The sequence below is a fragment of the Callithrix jacchus genome, chromosome 9, assembly GCF_049354715.1.
Source record: "Callithrix jacchus isolate 240 chromosome 9, calJac240_pri, whole genome shotgun sequence".
Taxonomy (NCBI): Eukaryota; Metazoa; Chordata; class Mammalia; order Primates; family Cebidae; genus Callithrix; species Callithrix jacchus.
In genome coordinates, this window is record NC_133510.1 from 112,480,001 (window position 1) to 112,505,290 (window position 25,290).

The 25,290-nt window shown below is 54.4% G+C and overlaps 1 protein-coding gene across 13 annotated transcripts in view; it reads left to right on the forward strand.

The window, feature by feature from the left end:
• Positions 1-24,256, forward strand: part of MVK (mevalonate kinase) — a 37,228-nt gene extending 12,972 nt beyond the window's left edge. For 5 of the 13 annotated variants that reach the window (XM_035257529.3, XM_035257533.3, XM_035257535.3 and 2 more), the window contains 7 exons: positions 1,333-1,436; positions 2,004-2,049; positions 2,266-2,409; positions 5,894-5,984; positions 6,373-6,489; positions 10,136-10,289; positions 11,537-12,391. In XM_035257529.3, coding sequence (XP_035113420.1) covers positions 1,333-1,436; positions 2,004-2,049; positions 2,266-2,409; positions 5,894-5,984; positions 6,373-6,489; positions 10,136-10,289; positions 11,537-11,688 — 808 coding nt within the window. In that variant the 3' untranslated portion in view covers positions 11,689-12,391. Of the gene's footprint in view, positions 1-1,332; positions 1,437-2,003; positions 2,050-2,265; positions 2,410-5,893; positions 5,985-6,372; positions 6,490-10,135; positions 10,290-11,536; positions 12,392-23,582 lie in introns of those variants that run through there. The other 8 variants (XM_035257532.3, XM_035257536.3, XM_078337236.1 and 5 more) reach the window with 3 other exon arrangements.
• The last annotated feature ends 1,034 nt before the right edge of the window (positions 24,257-25,290 follow it).

The following is a 25,290-nucleotide window of genomic DNA, read 5'->3' on the forward strand; positions in this document are numbered from 1 at the left end:
ATTAGCCAGGCGTGGTAGTGGGTGCCTATAATCCCAGCTACTTGGGAGGCTGAGGCAAGAGAATCGCTTGAACCCAGGAGGCGGAGGTTGCAGTGAGCCGAGATTGCACCACTGCACTCTAGCCTGGGTGGCAGAGCAAGATTCCATCTCAAAAAAAAAAAAAAGAAAAGAAAAAACAAAACCAGGCTCACTGCTTACTCCATAGCTCTGCCACTGAGCCATGTCATTCTCAGAGGTCACAGAAACACCTTTAGCTTCTGCTGTTTCACAAGGAAGGGAATCTGCAGAAAGGAAACAAAAGCAGAGAGAAAAGAGTGGGGAAGTGGGGCCGATCATTTTGCCTTGTTTCATACTCGTGTTTTGGGTCTGTTCACTTAAACTGTGAGCCCACACCTGGTCTGTGGAAGGCTGCGAGGCCATGTGCTTGGGGGGAGATCCAGACGTGGCTGGGATCAGCCTGGCTCCCCCAGGGGTATCTGGGGCTCCTGGGGTTCAAATTCATAATGATGGTGATTTGGATCTATTTGCAGAGCCCTGGGAAACAGTCACACCTCTGCTGGCTCTTAAAGGCAGGCTTGCTTCAGGCGTGGGCGCTTATGCAGAGGTCTGTTATAGTGGCAGTTCCCGCCCGCTGCTTGTGGACACCTTGCCATCATTAGACACATGCAGCTAGCCTCTGAGGAGGGTGGGGTTCCCATACTCCAGGGAGGAGAGTGAGGCTCAGAGAGGTTAGATAATGGGCCCAGAGTCACTCAGCTAGTAAGATACAAAGAAGGGGCCAGGCATAGTGGCTCACGCCTGTAAATCCCAGCACTTTGGGAGGCCGAGGCGGGCAGATCGTGAGGTCAGGAGTTCAAGACCAGCCTGTCCAATATGGTGAAACCCCATCTCTACTAAAAAATACAAAAATTAGCCAGGTGTGGTGGTGCACACCTGTAATCCCAGCTACTGGGGAGGCTGAGGCAGGAGAATCACTTGAACCTGGAAGGCAGAGGTTGCAGTGAGCCGAGATTGCGCCACTGTATTCCAGCCTGGGCGACAGAGTGAGACTCCATATCAAAAAAAAAAGAGGCAAAGTAGGACCACGAGAGTCCAAAGCCTGGGCTCTTTTGACTGCGCCTGGTGGGCCTCAGAGGGAAGGGCAGGTTCAGCACACTCCGTAGCTAGAGAAGTTCAGCCTGGACTTGTTCTTTCTGTGCTCAAGGGCACACGCTCCTATGCCCCTTGGCCTCCCCTAGCACGGCCTTCAGCCCCTGCCCTTGGCTGTGTCCTGTGGCCCTCCCCAACCCTACTCCTCACTGCCACAGTAAAGACGAACATCTGTGTCTTCAGGTGGACCAAGGAGGATTTGGAGCTCATTAACAAGTGGGCCTTCCAGGGGGAGAGAGTGATTCACGGGAACCCCTCCGGAGTGGACAATGCTGTCAGCACCTGGGGTAGGTGCTGCCTTCAGTTTATTTTTGTTATTTTTAAAATTCTTATTACAATTGTAGGTGCCCAGGTATCTATGCCGGTTTGGTAGGAAAAGAATCCATGGATTCCAGGAAAATAACATTTTCCTATTTGGGGGGGGAATGGAGAGAAATCTTGGGGCCCTGCCTCGTACCCCGTAAATCAGAATCTCTGGGGTTGGGACTGGGGCCTGGGAAGCCGCAGCTTCCGCAAGCTCCCCAAGGGAGTTGCAGGCTCAGGCTGCAGAGCCGCTGCTGTGGAGTTTGCAGACCACACAGGTGGCCTCCCAGATGCCGAGTCCTGGGCCCTGCTTCACCATGTGGCCTGTTGGGGGATGCTGGGCAGCCTGTAGGGAGGGGACTCAGGAACCCAAGGCCTGGTGAGAGCTTCCTGGCGGGGCTTCGGGGGACTTTTGCCCTCCTGCACCTTCTGTAATGGGCTGACTCATTACTTAGCCTCTTTCCTGGAAGGGGCAAAACAAACCCAACCCGAAGTTCAGCCAAATGTGTTAGCTTTTCCCACGGCTCTGACCCGCTGGTTTTTCTCTTTAGGAGGAGCCCTCCGATACCAACAAGGGAAGATTGCATCCTTAAAGAGGTAACTTGGGGGTGGAGCCACACATTCAACGGTGGCTGCATCCAGGTGTCCAGGGTGCAGAGCTCTGCCCATTTGGGAAGGACCATAGAAGGCAGGTGTCCCTGGCTGGCTGTCCCCCGATGTGGCCCTCACAGCCCGCAGCTGCAGGGAAGTAGGGCTGGCAGGGAAGCCCTGGCAGCCGGTCTCTCATTCTCCCCTTCGGCTCTTAAACTGCAGGGAGATCAGAAAGGGAAAGTCACGCAAGGCTGCGCCTGTGGACCCTCGGCTCCTTATTCCTTCACTCTTGTATTTGCTTAGTAAACAAGAACCCATTGCTCCCTGTGTTCCCGATGCAGCTGCACTGGGCGTGGGACTGGAAAGGTAAAGCTTGGGTACTGTGTCCAAGGGCTCTCCGTCTGCTTGGGGAGTGGGGACAGATGCATACAACAGTGCCACAGGCAACGTGAGAGTCACCATGATGGAGGCATGCAGGGCAGAGGCAGGACGGAAGCCCAAGGGAGGCTTGTGAGGGGCTCAGAGCAGAAGTGACATTTGGAGACACTCAGCCTGTTTTATGTTTCTGTCCCTCCCACCAGAGTCATTGGAATCACAAATGTGCATGTGAGATTTCAGCATCCTCTGTTTCCACCCACGGTAGCATTGTTGGGTGTCAGGAATGAAACATGTGGCAGAGGGGAGCCAGGTGCCGTTTTGGCTGTTCCTAAGCCCTCTATCAAGTTGTGGGGTGGTGTTTGTCCCAGGGCACTTTGCTACCACCATGGGCCTTTTCGTATCTGTAAGGGTCCTGGGGCTCTCTCTTCTTTACCCAGGGCAGTCTTCATGGATGAGTGGCAGGTCCTGGCCTGCAGCCTCACCAGCTGGACCACTCCATTTGTGGCTCAATACCCTGGCCTGTCACCGTGCCACACCTGGGCCCCTGGGATCTTCCAGCTCAGCCACACCTCCCTTTCCAAGGCTGTACATCAGGGTTGTCAGCATTGGCACTATTGCTGTTTGGGGTTGGGTCATTCTTTGTGGTGGGGCCACCCTGTGCATTCATCCCCAGCCCCTACCCACCAGATGCCAGTAGCACCCTCAGTGCGACAATCAGAAACGTCTTCAGGCATTGCTTAGTGTCTCCTGAATGGCAAAATCACCCTTGCCACCAACCTCTGCATGCCACAGAAGCCAGTAGGAGCGTAAAACAGCTTCCCCGGGCTGCTCCAGCAGTTGTCACCAGGAGATCCTGGAGGCCCAAGGGCCCAGGTGGAAGCTGGTCTGTCAGCTGCCCTGGATCCACATGGAACCAGAGCCGGATTGCGTGGAGGATTCTCAGATGGCTGGGTCCTGACCTGTCCTCAGGAGCCCATGGTCTGTTGGGGAAGGCGGTCATTCTAATCATCAGAGAAGAAGAGGTGACAGCGATGGGCATCCTAGATCTCACTGAGGAATCATTCATGGAAGTGGTGGCATTTCATTCCTTCAGTGTCTCCTGAGAGCCACTCGTGGCTGAAGCATTGGACTCGGCCTTGGAGCTAGAAAACTGATGAAGACGTGACCGGACACTGAGTACACGGTCTACTGGGGGCATCAGGAAAGGAAAGAGGAGGCTTTCCAAGTGGGGGTGGGGAGCAGGGAACGGCCGGGCATTGCTGCTGTGCCGGGTGGAGGCGCTGGGTCTGCAGGCCTAGGTTTGAGTCCAGCTCTCCTGCTTGCCAGCTGGCGCCCTCAGGTGAGTCACTTCCCCCAGACCTCCATCTCGTCTATGTAAGGGGATCCTGAAGACAAAAGCAGAAGCGGCGCTCTGAAGTGCTTAGCTCTTTGCTGGCTGAGTTCACCCATCCTTTCCACAAGTGTCACTGAGCACCTACTACGTGCTGAGCACCAGGGCCTCCACAGGGAGCAAAACAAAGCCCCGCTTCCATGGAACTCATACTTTGATGGGAGGGGACAAAAAAGCAGTTGCTCTGTGAGAACATGTCAGGTACTCTTGGGCACTCCTGGACACAAGCAGGGTCAGAGGCTAGAAAGGGAAGGAGGGGGCCAGTTAGATGGGGGAAGGCGGGCTGCTGCGGAAGGAACATTGCGCAGAAAACTGAATGAGTCACGCCGCTGTGGGGTGGGGCTGGTCCCTAGCAGAGGAAGTGAGGTGCAAAGGTCCTGAGGCAGGAGCATGCCACCTGGCATATCATGCAGCAGCTGGGAGGTCAGGGTGGCTGAGCGGAGGGAGCACCCTCGGGAGGGAGGAGAAGAGAAGAAGCTGGGGCAGTGGCCAAGCCCACATCACTCAAGCGCTTTCCCGGCTTCCCCGAGTGGTGCCCGCTGGATGGCGTATGAGCCCAGGGCTGGCGGGGCCTGTCTGCAGAGGACTTTCTAAGAAAGATGAAGATGGGACACCCAAACTCTTCTCGCCCAGCTGGATGGGAGCATGAAGCAAACGAACCTTTGCTGCCTGCTGTGGGGTACCACGGGAGCAGATGGCGGCTTCTCGGAGGAGCTGGGGGCCAGACTCCATGTTAATCCCACGGATGGCTTAAGGAGCTTCCCCGCCCCCCAACCATGCACGGTGCCTCTCTGTAAAGAAAAAATGCATTGTTTGTGAAGTGGATCAAGATGCGGCCTCCCAGAACACTGCCCTTTTGAGCAATGGCTTGTCTTGGAAGGGAAGAGAAAAGCCAAATAGAATGTTCATCTTTTATAAAGTTGAAAAAAAAAAGCCAGCCTCCAAGGCTGAGAATCGATACTAATTTCATGGGCTTATGGGCAGTGAGATAAAGCAGGTTTCTGGCAGCCCTTTCCAGCCCTATTGGATTTTACAGTCTTGAACTGTGAAGAGAGCGAATAAAGGTGTCAGGGGCTCTGCCTGTCTCCAGCTGTCTCGGGCCAGAGGGCATCCAAATCCACCACCCTCCATCCCGGCCTGCAGCCCTCTGCAAGGCAGGGTGGATGGCAAGAAATGTTGGCTTGAGCCCTCAAAGACGGCTCACTACAAGGACAATTGGGATTGTGGCTTTAGGAGGGATTTACGCAGCTTTTCAGGGGCAGGTGAGGACAATGGGGTCACGCTGGAGAATAAGCTCACCGTGGCTGCCTGGGACACATCTGTGTGCCAGGGGGCAGCCGAGGGGATGACTGATTCTGTAACGACACCTGGTTTTAGACCAGGGCCACTGGTCTGGGCACCACTGAGGTACGGCAAGAATGAGCTCAGTGTGCTGGGGACTGTCCTCTGTAACCTCACCCTCCCCTGGGTTTACTGAGCCCGTGCATGGCGCTGCCCACACCAGCCAGCCTGGGCATCTTCCCTGTGTGTGATCCATTTCAGGGCCTGTTGCCTGGACTCCAGCTTGGTGGGGGGGACCCACACAAGTGAACCCTGGTGCCTCCTTGCACTAACAGCCACTTTGAATTTCTCACTGGATGACTGTGCCGGGTTTCCCCACCTCCAGGAGCACACAGGCTGCTCCACCTGCCAGAAATCCTCACCCTTCTAGCTCTTACCCTGGTAGCTTCTTACCCTTCCTCAGTTCTCAGTGTCTACGTCATGCCAGGAAACCCTTCCTGGACCTCCCGCCTCCCCTCCCTGGACCCAGTCCCAAGACCAAGCTGTGCCTATCGTGTTGTAGGTCGCAGTTAAAGTTGAATGAATAAATGAGTGAAAAGCCAAGGGTGAATGGCAACCCGCCCAGGGGGCTGGGTTGGAGGTGCAGCTGCGGCCAGCAGTGGGAGCCCCATCCAATGTCACCTCCCGTGCCTCCCTTCTTCCTCCGTATCAGGGTGGGGCGGCTTCCTGGACTGCCCACAGTCCTGACCCAGCTCCCTCGTCTTGAGTTCAGTGTGGCCCTGCCTCCTCTTCACCCTGCAGGCCGCCGGCTCTCCAGATCCTGCTGACCAACACCAGAGTCCCTCGCAGTACCAAGGCCCTCGTGGCTGGCGTCAGAAACAGGCTGCTCAAGGTGACTCCTGTTCCCTTCCTGGGCAGGTTTTAGGAAGGCCCGGACACAATTACATTTGGATTTTCGAGGTCTCCCTCTGGCTGCTGGGTTATGGGGGTGTGGTGGGCAGTGGTGGCCCTTGGGGAGGTGGTTTTGGCAGAAAAGAAGGTATTGCCAATGTGCATAGCCTGGCCGGGAGGCAGGACGGGGATTCTGAAAACGACAGTGGTCTGGCTCGTTAGGCACCCTGACTTTGCAGCTGGGAAGGCAAAAGCCAGGCCCAGAAGGAGGGGCGGTTTCCTCAGAAGATGGGTGAGGGCTCTGGGAACACCTCCACCCACTGCAGGGGCAGCTGTGCTGCATCTGCCTGCCCCCAGCCTCACCAGCCGTTCCTCCTTTTCTTATCCAGTTCCCAGAGATCGTGGCCCCACTCCTGACCTCGATAGACGCCATCTCCTTGGAGTGTGAGCGCGTGCTGGGAGAGATGGGGGAGGCCCCAGCCCTGGAGCAATACCACGTGCTGGAAGTAAGAGCCTGTCCGCAGGAACCGGGGTTGCTCAGTCCACCGCTGTCCGAGGCAGTGCCTCTGCAATCTGGCAGTGCTCAGAATCCCCTGGGAACCAGCACACAGGCCAGGTCCTGCCTCTGGCCTGTGCTCTCAGAAGCCCCCGGCCTAGGCCCAGGTCTCTGTGGCCACACAGGTGTATCTTATTTTCAGGCCTCTTCCCAGGTGATTATGAGTAATTGGGAGAGTACAGGGAAGGAGGTCAGGACCTGGCTTATGCTAAGTGCAGTGGACCGGGTTTGGGGTCATGTCTAGGGAGCGCCGGCCCACCTAGGTGGACGGGGTATGGCCAACAGCACTCTGCTGGTGCAGGGGTGACTTCCTCCTTGCTCTCTCCTGCTGTTGCCAACTACATGGGTGCATTCAGCACCTACTTACCAACTGCCTGCTTCGGGTCAGATGGGCCCTAACTGATTTTTTCATCGTCGTAACCCCATCTACCACCATTTGCACAATTCTAGCATAGAGGTTATGACCTTGTACTTGGAGTGTGATCAGGCCTGTGTGTGAATCCCAGCTCCACTTCTGCTGGCCGTGTGGCCTCACTGGAGTGTCTTAAGAACACAGATTAGACAGGTGCAGTGGCTCACCTGTAGTGTTAGCACTTTGGGAGGCCAAGGCAGGTGGATTGCTTGAGCCTAGAAGTTTGAGACCAGGCTGGGCAACATGGTGAAACGTTGTCTCTACAAAAAATACAAAAGTTAGCCAGACGTGGTGGTGCATGCCAGTAGTCTCAGCTACTTGAGAGGCTGAGGCAGGAGGATCACTTGAGCCCAGGAGGTCGAGTCTGTAGCCTGGGTGACAGAGTAAGACCTTGTTTCACAAAAAACAAAAGACTGCTTGGAGTCTCATGGGTGACACATAAGCACAATGTCTGGTTAGCTCAGGGAACCCAAGGGCCCAGCCTCCCCCTGGACACGGTCCATCTGGCCTGGTGAATATGGACTGACGTTAGCCATCTGGCTGCCTTGCAGAGTAGAGGATCGGGCGGCCCCTAGCTGCTGTAGCCGGCTCTGCAGCAGCCATGAGTGAAGGGACAGGATGAGAACCCCTTGAGAGGGGTGTGTGGTCTCCCTGTCACCACAGTCCCTGCCTCTGTAGTCATTGCCTGGTGCCTTCCAGTCCCTTTGTGGGCATTCGAGTTTGTAGCCCCTGTGCTGAGTGGAAGCTGTCTCTAAACCAAGCCTTTTACAAATGAGTTTTTCACCTGATCCTTACAAACCTCACTGCGAAGTAGGTGTCTTATCCCTGTTTCACAGATGTAAAAACTGAGGCCTGAAGAGGGACTTCCTCCAAGGTTATCCAGCTAGTGAGTGGCCGAGCCAGGGCTCCAGCCGACAGACTAGTCTGTCCCTTTACTCAACAGATCTGTCATGATCACCTACTATGTGCCAGGGCAGAGCCGCCGTCAATTTCCTGTGTTTCTGCCCTCATTCCCTTAGTCTTTGTCTTCCTGGCTCTCCATTCCCTCCATGTAGAAAGGAGGGAATGCAGTCCCCGTGAGTGGGAAATTAATAATGATAGAATACTGCCTAAAATACACCCTGTCGAGCCCCTGGAGAAAACTAGCGAACAGCATGTTGATTATACATTGTGTGTATTTTTGGCTGTGGCAGCCGCTGAAATGTGCAGCATGGCTCCTGGACAGCTTTGCACTCAAACCAGCGAACTGTTCTCCCGTGTCACAACCTGTCATCTGATCCTTGACAGATTTTGGATCAGAACGTGACAGGTGTCTGGAACCTGCCTCGGCAACGTGACACCTGGTGCTCAGGCGCAGAGAGCGGCCCCCAGAAGTCTTCTCTTACATCCAGCCCGTTGGGCTGGCGAAAGGCACCCAGGGCTGCCACCGAGCCATCATGCCTGTCTGCTCATTTGTCAAAAGCGACGGGCTTGGCAGGGGGTGTGGTTTGAGGCAGGCTTGGGAGGGCCTCCCCAACCCTGCCTGACCGGCCATCCCCAGGCATCCGCAGAGATGCCTCAGTGATTGGCAGCTCCTGGTGTCCAGGCAATCCAGGTGCCCCAGAGCAGAGCTTCACACAGAAGTGTGGGATGCCAGGGGTGCTCTCAGAGGCAGGGTGGGCAGAGCTTCATGTCAGGCAGACCCAGCTTCCAGTGCCAGCTTGGTGCCTTACAATCTCAGTGATCTTAGGCAAGTCACTTCTCTGAGCCTCTGTTACCCGCTTTGTAAAGTGGGGATGAGGGTAACAGACCTGTGAAAATGCTAATAGCACGTGCCTCTAATAGCCAGGCATTGAACAGAAAACTCACCTTGTTTCATCCTCAGGGCAAGAAAGCAAATACTATTTTGTTTTCCTTTTTTTTTTTGAGACAGAGTCGTGTTGCTCTGTCACCCAGGCTGGAGTGCAGTGGCGCGACCTTAGCTCATCACATCCTCCACCTCCCAGGTTCAAATGATTCTCGTGTCTCAGCCTCCTTAGCCAGGATTACCAGTGCGCGCCAGCATACCTGGCTAATTTTTGTACGTTTAGTAGAGATAGTGTTTTGCCATGTTGGCCAGGCTAATCTTGAACTTCTGACCCAAGTGATCCACCCACCTCGGCCTCCTAAAGTGCTGGGATTATAGGTGTGAGCCACCGCACCCTGCTGAGGCAGGTACTCCTATGACCCCAATTTATAAGCAGGAGACAGACCCAGTGCAGAAGACCTCGTCCAAGGACACAAGACCCAGAAGGGGCAGAGCCGAGACTCGAACACAGGCCTCCTTAACTCCAAACCCCATGGTTTTTACTTCGTGATGGCTGGAACCATCCTTAGAGCCCCAGCACATTGTGGGCGTTTGGTAAACGGAATCTAGATACTGGGTGCCTGGGTAGGAGAAGCTGTGAGTTTTATTTTTTCATCCACATGCATCTTGTTGGATTCTTGCAGAGTAGGAAGTTTATCCTGCATAATTGAAGAAACCTACACAAACCGCTGTTTCCCCACTTATGGCCTTGCTGGAGTTAAAGCTAGTTCTTACTCTAAAACCAGACTCCAAGGCAACTGTAGGGAGGCATATGGAGACTTTCTCTTGAAAATGACAGAAATCCATTTCAACCAGGCTTTTGGAGAAAAGGAATATATTGGCTGAGTAGCCAATATTGACCGAGAATACCAGAGGTAGATGGCTTCAGGTATAGCTTGATATAGGGGCTGAAATAATATGGTCAGGAATCTGTCCATCTTCCACGGAATATCTGACCATGTGGCAAGACAGATCATCCTGGCGGCTTGTATCTGAAGTTAATGATTTTAGCAGCTGTAGTGGAAAGGGGCAGAGGAAACCCTGGGAGGGCCGTGATTGGCCCAGCATGGCCCACATGCCCATCCCTGATCAGTCACCAGTGCCAGAGGCTTCTGTGACCAGCCCCAGGATATGTGCTCACTGCTATGGTGAAGGTTATGCTCAGCTCTACCCAAGCTCCGTGAGAAACGCTGCAGGGGAGGATTCTTTTACGAGTGTAGAGGGCCCGCATACCCACTAGGCAAAGCCATTAGTTGTCCCCAGCCAACAACTGTCAGATGGACAAGGCAGGCACAGAGGTGGGCATGGGAGCTTGGCCTCAGGCAGGCCAAGTGGGAACATTGGAACCTTCTCCCCTAGGAGCTCATTGACATGAACCAGCACCATCTGAATGCCCTCGGCGTGGGCCACGCCTCTCTGGACCAGCTCTGCCAGGTGACCAGGGCCCACGGACTGCACAGCAAGCTGACTGGTGCAGGTGGCGGTGGCTGTGGCATCACACTCCTCAAGCCAGGTATACCGGGGGCTGGGTGGGCCAGGCTGCCAGCCTGGGCTCGAAAAAGGGGTCCACCTGGAGAATTCCCTTGAAAGGAAAAAGAGGCCTAGAAACAGATGTCAGCTCTGCTGTGTGGCCTTAGCAAGTTAATTAACCTCTCTGTGTCTTCGTTTCCTCATTGGTAAAATAAGGATGAGAGTCTCTAGCTTGCAAGATCATTGCCCAGATTGAAGGAGGAAAGTGTACCTAGAGAGCCTGGTGCAGGGCTGGGCTGTGGCCGGGGCTCCTGTCATCAGGGTCGTCCCCACAAGCTTGGGGAGTAACCAGGGCATTGGCACTCTCCATGTCTGCCTCACGCTGCCCTACTTACACCCCTTGACATGGTTAGGATGGGGTTGATCTTGCTACAAAACAAAGGGGTTTCCTTCCCGTTAATCTGGGGAAAGAGCAAGACCAAGTAATGGGCTTGGCTTAGGAAGCCGCGAGCGGTGCCCAGCCCCTGGCAAGGGGCTTCCACTGGTGTCTAACCACCTGACACCTACCGCTGTCCTCAGGCTCACTCCTGGCCTGCAGCAGGCACTAAATGTTCCCACCTGCCTCTATGTTTCCCTCTGTTCCTTGTCCCTTACTGCTCTTTTTCTTTCCCTTCCCGTCTTTATCTCCTCATCTCTGTTCTTCATCCTTCCTTTCCCCTCTGCTTTGCACTGAGCCCCCTTGGCCTCCAGCCACCCCCTCCCCCCAGTGGTGGCTAAAGGCCTCAGGAGACGGCCACATCCTCACTCCAGCAGACCCCCACTGTTGGTTCCTAGTTCAGCACCCATGATGATGGTGGGACTTGACATTTCTGGAGTGTGCCTGCTGAACCAGGTGTTGTGCCAGGGACTTAACCTGCATTATTTCCTTTAAGCCTCCCTGGGGTCTGCAGGGGTTGGCATCATTAGCTGCATTCCCAGATGAGGAGACTGAGACTGACAGAGGAGATGTCACTTGTCTGAGGTCACACAACCAGCGCAAGGCAAGGCCTAGTCCTTGTGCCTTTACAGCCCATGTTTTTAAGTCTTGCTCCCCAAACCCCTGGGGGGTGCGAGGCTGGGCATTTCAGTGCACTGAGGGGCTGTAGGTAGCCTCTGGGCCTCATGGGCCTGTTGGCTCAGGTGGGGTCACAGCCAGGAAGGCACAGCAGGAAGACCCGGGCCTTTACCTTGAATACCAGAGCTCCCGAGGGAGCAGAGTTGTCAAGGGTGACCTGCCTTCCCTTCCCACAGGGTTGGAGCAGCCAGAGGTGGAGGCCACGAAGCAGGCCCTGACCAGCTGTGGGTTTGACTGCTGGGAAACCAGTGTTGGTGCCCCAGGTGTCTCCGTCCATTCAGCCACCTCTCTGGAAAGCCGAGTCCGGCAGGCCCTGGATGGCCTCTGAGAGGAGCCACAACACTGCAGTCCCACCCAGAGGCTCCCTTCTGGAGTATTCTGCGGGCTGCAGCTCGCCCCTGTGCTGGCCAGTAGACACCCAGCTCCTGACACTACCGGAGAGGCCCCAGCCAGTCTCGATGCCTTTCATGCGGAGCTCCACAGGCCAGCGGTGGGACCTAGGGAGGCATGGTCTGTGCTCTGCATCCTCTGGAGCCAGCCAAGCAGGGGCCCAGGAGGATCCTCTGAAGCTCCAAACCTGAGACGAGAGGGGCTGCTTCCCCAAGCTCCCACAGTCGCATCTGCTTCGGGCCCCTGCCTTGGCCTGCGATCTTGCTGGCCACCTGGGTCAGATGCTCTGATGCTGGGGCCCGGTTCCCAAAGCAATGAAGCCAGTGCCTTCTCTCTCCCTCTACAGGAACTGCCCTGTCTCTCAGGGCCAGGTCCCTCCCTCCTTCTCCAGGAAGCCTTCCCTTACCTCTTGTCCCTCCCTCCCAGAGCACCTGCTGTGTGGCTGGCTCATTCAGCACTTGGTGTGGCCTTCCCTTCTACCCAGTGGGGCAGGGTGGGGTGGGGCGGGGCTCCCCCAGGGGCTGTCCAGCAGGCAGTAGCCTGGTTAAATAAGGCAGGGTCAATGTGCATTTTCTTCCAATCTGTACCTGAGAGGTTTGCAAAAAAGATGGCAAAGGGAAAATAAAAAGATTTTGTGTCAACAGCAGACTGGGAGGTTCCAGGCCACCAGCACCTTCCTCCTCTGTCCCTGTCCCCTCTCCAGCTGTTTCCTTCATGGAGCTCTTCAGCAATGGAGGGAAATAAGGGTTTGGGGTCACTTTGTTGTGTGTCTTGGGGATGAGGTGGCTTTTCCCAGGTTGCTCTTGCTGGACAGGGACCGGGACATGTCTGCCAGGACGAGGCTCTCAGTCCATTGGCACAATGCCAGGCTGCTTCTCAGAGGGAGAAGTTGAGCTTCCTAGCTCCAGAATCACAAGCACCCGCAAGTGCACAGACCTGTGTAAGACAAGAAAGCAGAACTCGCCTCGCTCCTGGGCACTCCTTCCTTTCTGAAATTAACTGGCCAGTTAGAGAAAACAGAGTCACGTGTGCATAGCCCGGGTGACTGGCACTCCGCTCCCTAAACCCCCACCAGCCCTATTTGAACTTTATATTGCAGTCAGCTTGGTGCTTTCCAAAATGCTAGCATCCATCAGGAAACCCTTGTAGTTGGCGCTTTGTCAGCCAGAATCTTTGGGAGCCACGGATCTGCAAAGAGGCCGAGTAAAAAGGTGGGGGTCGCCGCAGGGATTTCAGGATGTGGTTAGAGCGACTCGGTGCGCGTCTGCCCTTGGCCACTAGGGGGCAGCTGGCGCCCTTCCCTGCTGTTGTCTTCCTGGGGAGGGTGAGGAGCAGGGGCAGAGCTCTACCCCGACGCAAGGCTTGGGCAGTGCCTAGGGTCACTGCTAGGAACGTGAGAGTGAAGGGAGGGCGCCTGCCCCAGCTTAACTTGAAGAAATGGCCCCAGCATCACTGATGGCTGTTCCCTGCCTCTTCCCTTCAAAACGCAACACTTAAAGCAGTAGTGTTAATACTGAGCGCACACGGTGGGCTAGGCGTGCCCATGCATCACCCCTTCTCATCTCTACCCCAACCTCACTGTCACTGCTAGTCTCATCCCCGTTTTACAGACCAGGAAACCAACGCTCAGAGAGATCGAGCCACTTCTCCAAGGCCACACAGCTCTTCAGCATCTGTGTCCAGAGCCTGCTCTCAGCCCCAGCATGTGTCTGCTGGGCGCGGCTCTGCGTGCAGCCTCACCACAAATTTTCAGCCTTCTGTGCTCAGGCTCGTTTTTCTGGATTCGGATGTACTTCCCCGGGGTGGGTCCCATTCCCGCATGTTTTCCTCCCCACGCGATTTGAAAGAGCAACCAACCCAGAGGCTGCTGTGCCCTCAGTGATGGCGCCAGCTGACAGCCAGGCTCCAGCCTGTAGGAGGAGGGCCTGGGAGCCTCCCCAGGCTTCCATAGATGCCCGTGGCAGCTGTGGAATGGGTGCAGAGGACAGAGGCTGAGACCCTCTCTCATTCCCTGGGGACAGGATGTCACTCCTGGGGCGGGGGCCAACTCAGTGCTCTTGCTCCAGTGAAGCAGCCACCTGTGCACCTTGGTCAGAGCAGTCGTTCAACCCTGCCACCACTGTGGCCACCCTATGGGCCTGGTGTCATGCTCCTGGCTGCCTTGTAGACAATTGGTGCATGCAGCTGTCACCCATTCTCATTGCCTACTGCAGTGATCCTCTCAGCTGTACCTTGGAGCCACCTGGGACCTTCTAAAAGACCCACAAATTCCTGGCCCCACTTTAACTCAGATATTCTGAGTTAATCTGTCTCAGCGGTATCTTTTTTAAAAGATAGATTTTAAAAGCTCCCAGGTGATTCTAAAGTGTGACCCAGCAAGGCATTGTGGTGCACACCTGTAGTCCCAGCTATGCAGGACGCTGAGGTGGGAGGATAGCCTGAGCCCAGGAGCTGGAGGCCACAGTGAACTATGATGGTGCCACTGCACTCCACCCTTTGTGACAGAGTGAGACCCTGTCTCTAAAAGATGATATTTTTAAAAAATAATAAAATGCAGCCAGGGCTGAAGATGCCGAACCAGATGACCCCACGGTCATCTCTGCATGCCATTGTGGTGGCTGAGCACTTCAGCGCTGCCCACCCCCTGGCCACGTGACCTTGGCCAAGACAGCTTACCTCTGGAGGCCACCTCATCGGGAAAGTGGGACTCATGGTACCCACCTCATGGAGGTTTCATGGGGATCGAAAGAAAATACACAGAAGGTCCTTGACACAATGCCTGGCGCATGGTAAGTGCTCAGTAAATATTCATGATTAGAACTGTCTTATGCTGAAAAACAAGGGTGTCCCCTAGAGCCCCCAAAAACCTCAGAACAGTGCACAGAGCTGGCTCAAGGCGCCCTACCCAGATGGTCCAAAGCCCCGAGGTTGAGATCCCTTGGGTCGATGTTGGAGAAGCGTACCTAATGCCCACCGGCTTTCCCACCCCCCTGCTTCCTCTCCAAAGAGGCAGTCACATAGCACCGGTGCCCTCTTTGCCAGGGGAACAGCAGTGCCTTTCAAGTCATTCGCTGGAGCTGCTCCCAGCCTCTGCAGCCTGAAGTTCCCAGGGAATTTCCCTGGTTCTGGCAAGGGTCTTGCATTGGGAGGCAGGCAGGAAATAGTGTGAGTCCTCCCAGACAGAGTAGCTGCTGTGGTTGCATCAATGTCACTTCTGTCAGTGAGGAGTCCTTTTTTTTTTTGAGACAGTCTTGCTCTGTCACCCAGGCTGGAGTGCAGTGGCATGATCTTGGCTCGGTGCAACCTCCACCTCCCTGGTTCAAGCGATTCTCCCACTTCAGCCTCCTGAGTAACTGGGATTACAGGCGCCCGCCACCATGCTCGGCTAGATTTTGTATTTTTAGTGGAGACGGGGTTTCTGCCACGTTGGCCAGGCTAGTTTCAAACTCCTGAACTCAGATGATCAACCCACCTGTGCTTCCTAAAGTGTTGGGATTACAGGTGTGATCCACTACACCCAGCCTGGTGAGGAGCCTTTTCTCACCAAGAACATTTCTGTGGCAGCTAGTGGCCAGTCGCGTTGGTGGCTGGCTCCAGGTCAGCAGGCGCGGTGGTGGGGCTGGCCCTGCCATTTGCTTGTGCTTGGTCCATCAGCTGCTTTCCCTCCAGGGCTGTCTTCGCCCTCATTTCCTCCCCTAGTGCTCTTCAGAGGGCGCCTGACTTAGGGGCCCGCACCTCACAGCCGCTTCCTTCCCCAGCCCTTCCAGTTTCCAGCTAATTTTGGATAAATTCTTTGGTTGTCTCTTAGCACCTACTGTCTTCTAGGAAGGGGCAGAGAGCTAGGTTTCAGGCCAGGCATTCTGGTTGCAGAGTCTGAGCTCTCTAGTTTTCAAATTATAATATTTTTACTATTACAAAAACAGTATATATACACTATAGAAAGAAAATACAGATGAGCAAAAATAACTGTTTTTACCATACAGAGGTGACCCCATTAACAGCTGCCGCCTTTCCGTGTGTGTGTGTGTGTGTGTGTGTCTGTGTGTGTGTGTGTGTCTCTGTGTGTACATGCTATTTGATCAAGTGAGATCATTCTGTACATGATATTTTGTTACCTGCTTTTCTGGTTTCTAGTCACCTGTGTCATATGTTTTCATCTCTGATGCCCAGGCCTTAGTCACATTTCCTCCAATTACCCAGGTGTCCGGCACCCTGTCTAATGCCACACATCTGGCTTCTCTTTTAATGTAGCACAGTGGCCCTACACACACACACACACACACACACACACACACACACACACTCACACCTGTTTTCCTCCATCATACTACTTGCTGAAGAGTCCCAGCTAGTCATCCTGTGGAATGCCCTGTCTTCTACACTGGTCACGTAAGATGCCAGGCAGGTGCTAAACCCCTTGGGCATCATTCCACTGAATTCCCACCGCAACCCTGCAGTGCAGGCGCAACACAACCACAATTCCTTGTCCGAAATCCTGGGGCCAGTTGTGACGTGGAATGGAGGATTTTGCAGGGAGAGACCCCCTGGCCCATGTTTCATCCCGCGTGGTATCTGGGGCAGCACCACCCATCCCCGCCTCTCTAGGGAAAGGTACGAAAAGTCCCACTAAGTGGAGTGAAACCCATAAATAATATGTGAGTCTATGTGGCATTGCCTTTTTTTAAAATGAGAGTCCAGCCCTGTTGAGCACCTACTGTGTGCCGGTATGGCACCAAACGCTTTGTGTGCTTTATCCTTGCAGATCCTTTCAGTCCATTGGGCTAATTACTGTGTTATCCCCATTCTGTTGGTGAGTAAACAGACCCACAGTAGGGAAGTGACTTGCCCAGGGTCACATGGCAGAGCGGGCTTTGCACACAGGTCTGTGTGACTTCAGGCCTTGCTCTTAGCCTGTCTAGACCCTTTCCCTGGGGAGGTGACTGGTGACCTCTCCCTGCCGTGCCTAACTGACAGGATTGAGTTGTCACATCCACCCCAGCAATGCGGGCCTAGCTCACCCCTCCTGCCTCCTCAGCCCTGGCTGTGAACACCTCAGACCCCCCACCTCTGCCACCCACCTACATAACAAACAGGAAAACTGAGCAACTGCCAAAGAACATGATGCGTGGTCTCACAGCGCTGTGCCTGGAGCCCCCACCTCCCCACATCAAGGAAAACCTGGGCACTGAGCAAACCTCCCACCTCGTGTCCTCAGAACTGAAACAGACAAGGCAAGCGGTCTCCCAATGGATGTTTCAGTTGCTTGTAATTAGAATCTGAAAGTGTCAGGGTCAGGAGGACCCTTGGAGATCACACAGTTCATCACCTCATTTGCTGTGAATGGGGAGACCAAGACTCAGAGAGGGCAAGAGACCTGCCTAAGGTCACACAGTGGACCGCCTTGTCCTCTTATTTGCCGTTTGGTTTTCTCCATGCGGCAGGGTCATTACAGGAAAAGCATTCGCTGAGCCCAGCTTCTCCACCTGCTGGCTGTGTGACTTTGATCCAGGAATCCTCTGTACCCCCAGCTCTGGGCCTCAGTCTCCTCAAATGTAACATGCCAGGCAGGTGCTAAACCCCTTGGGCATCATTCCACTGAATTCCCACTGCAACCCTGCAGTGCAGGCGCAACACAACCACAATTCCTTGTCCGAAATCCTGGGGCCAGATGTGACCTGGAATGGAGGATTTTGCAGGTTCTAAGGAGAGATCCCCTGGCCCATGTTTCATCACGAGTGGCATCTGGGGCAGCACCACCCACCCCCAACTCTCTAATGAAAGGTATGAAGAGTCCCACTAAGTGGAGTGAAACCCATAAATAATATGTGAACCTCTGTGGCACTGGCCTTTTTATTTTTTTTAATGAGAGGATCTTGCTATGTTGCCCAGGCTGGAGTGCAGTGGCGAGATCACAGCTCACTGCAGCCTCAACCTTCCAAGCTCCAGCAAGCCTCCCACCTCAGCTTCCCGAGTAGCTGAGACTACAGGCATGTGCCAACACACCCTGATACTTTTTCTACTTTTTGTAGAGATGGGGTTTTGCTAGGTTGCCCAGGCTGGTTTCCAACTCCTGGTCTCAAGCGACCCTCCCACCTCAGCCTCCCAAGGTGCTGGGATTACAGGTATGAGCCATCATGCCCCACCTGCTGCTCTTGCTGACATGAATTTTGATGCCAGGGTCCTCGGTTTCAGAGTGTCAGGTTGTGGGCCTGAATTATTTTCCCATTTTGTGGAGAAGCCGACAGATGCTCTCAGACAGGCTCAGTGACTCGCCCAAGGGAGCGTGCTCTGGCTTGAACCCTTTCAGTCTGGCTGGACATGACCTCCTGCTCTGCATCTTTGTCACTTGGGGTGAAAGGGCTCTGTGCTGGCAAGTGGCTGAGACGCTGTCCTGCCTGGTACAGGAGAAGGGTAAGGGCCCCAGGTCCTGGGTACACTGGCTGACGCTATTAAGTCAAACCAGAGTCTTCTTTTTTTTTGTCCACCATAAACCTTGTAATGTGACAAACGAGGCTGCAGAAAAATGGCCAAGTGACAGGCCGTGACTTCAGCTTCTGGCCTCTCTTGGGGTTTCTATGTTTTCCCCAAAATCAAGGCAGCAATGAGGGGACCACAGTCTGAGGGAAGGGGAGGGGCTCCCTCTCCTCCCAGACCACCCCTTGCCTCCCTTCAGACCTAGGGAGGGCATAGGGGAGGCCTGAGTGCATTGATTCTTACCACGCTCGGGCTTACAGAGCAGGGAGCCACTTACTTGCACACAGCGGGTAAGAGACAGAATGCCAGCTGGGCCTTTTTTACAGGCATCTGAGCCAGACCTCCGTGCCCCCTCACTCAGAGATTAACAAGGTCTGATAAACATGTTGTTTTTTAATCTTTTTTTTTTTTTTAAGAGAAAAGGTCTCCCTCTGTCACCCAGACTGGAGTGCAGTGGTGTGATCACAGTTCACTGTAGCCTCGAACTCCAGGATTTAGGCAATTCTCCTACCACAGCCTCCTGAGTAGCTCAGACCACAGGCTCATGCCACCATGCCTGGCAAATTGTTTTTTATTTATTTATTTTTTGTAGAGACAGGATCTCCATGTTGCCCAGGCTGGCATGTTACCCGGGCTCAAGTGATCCTCCTACCTTGGCCTCCCAAAGTGCTGGGATTACAGGCGTGAGCCACCGCACCCGAGCTGTTTTAGATATATTTTAAATCTGATCAGGAAAACATCCATTTTGAGGCATTTGCGTACTGTACTGGCTGAGGTCAGGGTGTCCCCCTTGGATGCTCAAGGGGCACTGAGGCTGTCCTAGGCACCTGGGCATCCTCCCTGCTCAGAGAAAGAAGCAGTCAGACCCCACCACCGCCAAGGGCTGCAGGCAGGGTCCTGCCCCTTCCTCATGAGCACTATTCATTCAGCAGATATTAAATGTACACCTTCTATGTGCCGGGAACCAGGCCAGGCCCCAGGGCAGTGAGGTGACTGACCAGCATGGCTCCTGCCCCCCTTTGGCATGCTGGCCGTGGTTCTGGAGCCTTTCATGTTGCTTCCTCCATCCAGACTCATGGCAAGCCCAGGAGGAAAGTGTGCTGAAGCCCATTTTACATAGCAGGAAACTGAAGCCCAGAGATGAAGTCCCTGCTCCAAGTCATGTAGTCATCAGCTGCAGAAACTCAGCACTGAGACAGGTCTCTGGATTCCAAGTACAGTGCTCTCCTGTGTCACCCTGGCTGTCTTTGCCCCAGATGCAAGGGTGAGCGTTTGTGGGAGAAGGGAGGTGAGCAGGACATGGAGAGGGGAAGGCAAGGAGAAAACCAAATGAAACAGAACAAGGTGGCTTGCTGTGTGACCTTGGGCAGATCTCTTGCATTCTCTGGGCCTCATTTTTCCTATCCATAGAAATAAGTGTGTCAGCTTACTCTGCCAGAAGCTCCCATGCCCTCATTTAATCCTCCCAACAATCAGTATTTTGTGAACTCTGGTCTCAGGCAGATCTGCCCTTGATCCCTGCGGCCTGACTACTTCCAGCTATGGGGACTTAGGCAGGCCACGTGATTTCTCTGAACCTCAGGTGCCTCATCAGTAACGTAGAAATACTAGGAAATAATGCACATCTAAAACGAAGCTCAGGCCGGGCACTGTGGCTCATGCTGTTATCCCAGCACTTTGGGAGGTTGGGCAGATCGCTTGAACCCAGGAATTGGAGACCAGCCTGGACAACATGGCCAAACCCCTTCTCTGCCAAAAATACAAAAAATCAGCTGGGCATGGTGGCACGTGCCTGTAGACCCACCTACCTGAAAAGCTGAAGTGGGAGGATTGCTTGAGCCCGGGAGGTCAAGGCTACAGTGAGCCACAATCACGCCACTGCACTCTAGCCCAGGCGAGAGAGCGAGACCCTGTCTCAAAGAATAATTAAGAAGTAAATAAAATGTAGCCTGGCACCTAGTATGTAGAGTCAGACCCAGGGGATAGGAGCTATTGTTATCATCAGAGAGGGGGAGACTGAGGCTCAGAGAGATGACGCAACAGCTCAGAGGTGGCCAAGCCAGGATTCGAATCCAGTAGGATTGACTCCAAAGCTCGGGATGTCCTCCCCTTTCATTACAAGGCAAGGCTGGATTTTGCGGATATGTCTTGTCCCCAGAGGGAGATCGGAGGGAAGGGCCACCCCTTTCAGCCCTGAGGGACTGGAGCAACTGATTTTATCTGGCTGGACTGCCTGAGACTACGGTGTCAGCCAGTGATGGTCACATGTCTGGTAGTTTGAGGACACGACCTTGGAGAAAGAGACTCCCCTTGAACTGAGTACCTGCCTTCTATTGCCAAGACAGTGCATCTGCTCCCCTCCCGCTTTGACTTCACTGGGCGGGGATGTTCTGTGCACACTGCTGGCCTTGTCCATGGCGGGCATCAGAGTGGCTCACCCGCCCCTTGTTACCATCTCCTACCATCTGCCTCTAAGAGGCACGTCCACCACTTGATGGACACTGGTCCGTCAAGATCATTCCCAGATAGAGCCACAAGGACCTGCACTCTCCAGATGAGGAAACTGAGGCACAGAGATGGGTCATGCAGTGTGGTTGTGGCAGAGCTTGGACTCGAACCCAGGCTCTGAATGACTGAGGGTGCTGGGTTGAGGTGGGGCATCTCAAGGCCAGGAAAAAGGGCAAGAGGGCTGCTAATGTGTCCTTGCTGGCCCTGGGAGATGCTAGTGCCTCTGCTGATGCTCCTCGTGAGCTTTGACTAGAGTGGGCTCTAGGGAGGGCTGAGGGCATGTGGATGCGGGAGCCACAGCTTTGATGGGGAGTCAGGTGAAGGTGTGTGACAATGCCAGGATTGGGACTCCCCATCTCCCCACCTGCCTTGTGTGGCTGAGGAGAGCACCGTGCAGGGAGTCATCATTTCTAAGTGCTGTGTGACTTTGGTGAGTGGCTTCCCCTCTCTGGATCTCCGTCTCCTCATATCTGAGATATTAGTCCCAGGCCCATGAGACACACTTGGGCGCCGTGGCCTGGTCTTGTTCCCCGCCTACATCTCAGCGTCACTCTGATAACCTCTCCCTGCTCAGGTGTCTCAAACTCACAAGCCTCCAGGGACCAGCAGGCAGCCACCAATGAGCCAGGCCTGGGGAGGATGCAGCAGGCCCCGCCCCCAGCTCCAGCCAACTGTTGCCCTGCTGGGTGGTGCACCCACATCCAAACCTTTCTATATAAAGAGGATTCAGAAATCTGGATTTTTGGATAAAGTTTGATGTTTGAATACTGTTCAGTAATAAAACCACTATTAAAACAACAAGAAATGATCATGTCAAGCTCGGATGCAAAATGGAAACCACCCTAGGGTTGAGACCTTCAGAAGCTGGGCTCCGCCTGGCTCTGGGGACTGAGCTGGGGTATGGGGGCCACTCTGAAGGGTGAGGCCCCCGGAATCTGATTACCCCTCTGTGCCCCGCGAAGCGGCAGGCCAGCGGGTGGCGGGGCGGGGGCACCGGCGGCTGGGTTGCGAGCTCTTCCCCGGGAGGCACAGATGGTATTTTTTTTATCAGTGTCAGCACGGACTTCTTTCTGCTCTGATGACTAGATTCTAAAGAGGCAGTGACATTATTCGAGATAACAGAGGGAGCAGAAAAAGGGTCAGCGATGGAGAGAAAACGGCAGAGCCAGCAGATAAAGGAGAAGCCGGAGGGGGCGGAGCACCCTGGCTGGGGGCGCACCCCCCATTCTTGTGATTCTGGCTCCCTGTGGTGGGGGCTGGAATGCTGCCCGGCCCAGGGCAGCAGAGAGGCCCAGACAGCTGCACCGAGCTGAGCCGAGCCGCCTGCTCTGCTCCCCGGCAGCCCTCCTTGGCCGACCGGCCGCCCATTCCGCCTTTTCAATTCGATTCAATTAGGACGCCCCGCTCGGAAGCTTGTCTCCTCTGATATCCAGTTTAACTGACAGGGGATTAGTGCTGTTTGTATTACACACACACTCTCTCTCCAGCTGCTAAACCGCCAGCAGGGCCCTGGGACCCATTATTTATGAAGCTGGCTGGCCTTACCATCCCTCTCCAACCTGCTTCCTTTGGAACAGAGGGTGGGGGACCCTGCTCTCTGCTCCCCCTCCGCCCCCACCACTTCCTGATCTGGGGGTCTGAGGGCCTAGGCAATGGAGCCAAAGAGCCCAGATAGATCTGGGTTCGAATCTCAGCTCTGCTGCTTGCTAGCTGTGTGACCTTGGGTGAGCAACATTACCTCTGTGAGCCTTGGTTTCTTTATCTGGAAAATGGAGCCAAGGAACCAGCTCATCAGGTCACTGTGGGGATAAAGTGCCACGGCAGGTGCAGGGCACTGAGCACGGGGCCTGTGTATTCTCAAATGTTACTTGGTACATGGGATGGAGTGACCGTTCTGCCCCAGGTGCTGTGCTGAGTCACAGAGGAGGTGGCAGGGGCCATGCTAATCCAGCCTGCCTTCCAGAAGCCCACACGTGGGTGCAGGAGAAAAAACTGAACGCAGAGTCCCTCCCGGTGCTACCGGAGCTCACACAGGGAGCCCTGGCTGGATGGGAGTGCTGATGGCAGTGACGGTGATAGAGATGGAAACAAGTGCCACCCAGGCCCTTTGCCTCTGCTCTTCCCTCTGCCTGGGACACCCCCCCACACACACACCTTCTCCCCATGCACACACACCTCCCTGTGCCCCCACACTTCACCTGGCTGGTACCTGGCCTCAATTTACCACTCACCTCCTCTGAGAGCCTTCCCTGACCCGCCCTCCTTCTAATGCAGCTCTCCCGTCTTGCCCGCCACCTCTCCCTTTGCTTCATTTCCAAATGTGCCATCTTTTGTTGACTTGTCGCATCTCCTATCTCCAGGAAACTGCCACTCCCTGAGGGTACTCATTGGAGCCCACTCACCGTCCCCTGCAGTCTAGCCCTGTGCCTGGCTCATGCTAAGAGCTTGAGTCTTTCTGGACGAATTGATGCATAAAGAAATGAATGAATGAGCAGGAAAGTAGACAGATAGAGGCCCCTTGCCTGCAGTGTGGCCATCCTGCTCAGATCAGGACATCTGGCTGTCCTAGGCCACCTGCCCAGCCCTCCAAAGGGGTTTGCTGGGTCTTGGAATGGGTGGGGGTCGGGCGTTGGTCAGAGCAGGTGGATGCTTCTCTTCTCATCCTGTCTTTACTCAAAGAGAAGGAAGGGCCTTTATAGACCTTCCGGAACTCTCAGCATCCAGGGGACTAGTGAGTCCTTTGAGGTGACAGGCTGGAAGGCCCCAGGCCTAGTAAATGTCCTTATCTGCGGGGGAGGGCCTCGTGCTGCCAGCTCCCATCTGCATCCTCTCCTTCACTTCGTTTCACAGATCTTGGGCGTGGGGGCACCCGCCCTGAGGAATCCAGGTCTGAACACTTCTGCAGTTCAATGCAATGAGGTAGCAGCCATTACTTCCTGCACACGCTGGTGCCAGGCTTAACACCCATGACCTCATGTTATGCTCACAACAGCTCTCCATTCCGCAGAAGAGAAAGCTGAGGATCAGAGTTGCGGTGGGCTGTGCCTGACATCACCCAGCCAGGAAGGGGTGAAGCTGGGATCCAACCCGGGACTCTGAGGTTCAATAGCTGCTCATCCGTCTAACATCTGCTGTGTGCCAGACACTTTGGTGTGCGCCATCTCCCTATGTCCTGAGAAGTAGGTGTTCTGTGCCCCACTTTGCAGAAGGGAAATTCGAGCCTCAGAAGGGTGAAATGGCTGAACCTCAGTCTCACAGCCTGCTAGGGGCAGAACTGGCTAGGAACACAGGTCTGTCTGTCCTCATATCCAGTTCATAACCTCTACCCTGTGCTTTCTTCCTCAACTCAAGGCCCGGGGGCATTTCAGATTGGTATGGGGCCTGGGTGAGCAGTGAGGGCACACATCTGTCAACCAGCAGTTGTTGAGTTTCTCAAGAGCCCCTGAAGTATGACACATTCCCTGCTGGTAAGGGCAATGTCATCCAGTTGGAAGAATATAAAATAAATATGTAAAGAGTTACAAGAATTCAATGGCATATAGGAATGTTGAGTACTCTCCCAGGGTGCATGCATGACTCACAAGTCTGAGCAGTTGGGCAGGGAAGGCGACCTTGAAAGATACATGGATTTGGAAACAGAAATCTACAAAATAATCATTACAACTACAATGACCTGATCATTATGATGGTGATAATAATCATGAATAATGACTGCAGTTCAGCCCCATATTGTAGGTCTTGCTGTTGCCATTTCACAGATAAAGATAATGAGGCTCAGAGACAAAGCAACATGCCTAAGGCCAGCCAGCAGGGAGACGGGGTTCAAGCCCAGAGCCTTTGATCTCAAAGTCAGTTCCTCTTCTCCGGCCCTGGACTCACAGAGTGTTACAGACACAGAGTGTCACAAGCAGCAGGTGTTCTGGCCTGGGTCTTGATAGCTGAGCCAGCATTTGTTCCCAGGGCCAGCTTCTTGGCCAAGGGCTGAGTGTGGCTGGGGCAGAGGTAGCCAGTGGACGTACTGCCTGAGCTCAGACAAACCCCTCCCTGCCCTCCAGGGCTTACAGTGCAGAGCAAGCTAAGCAAACCAGTGATGATGGTGAAGAGCAGTAGATTCCGAGTTACCATGGGAGCCAGGGAAGAAGAGGGATGCATATCCCCACCTGGCATGGAATCAAGGAAGGCTTCCTGGAGAAGGAGGTGCCTTGGTGGAATTTTGGCTGTGCTAGAAGGTGAGAGAGGGCATTTGAGGCAGCAAAGGCACTGAAATGAACAATGCTGTGGCATGCACAGGGAATCCAAACATGATTCCATGTTCATTTGGAACCGACAGTATGAGGCCAGCATAAAGCAAGTTTTATCCTGAGGGCCCTGGGGAGCCAGGGTGGGTGACAGGCAGGTATGGTGGGGTCATAATGATGCTTTAGAAAGTTCTCTGGCTGTCACATGATAAATGGAGAGAGCAGGGGAAGGGAGTAAGGCGAGAGGTACAATGGCTGGACAGGGGCAGTGGCATGAGAGGCAGATGGAGAGGAGGTAATAGGAAGATTTTGTAGGTGCC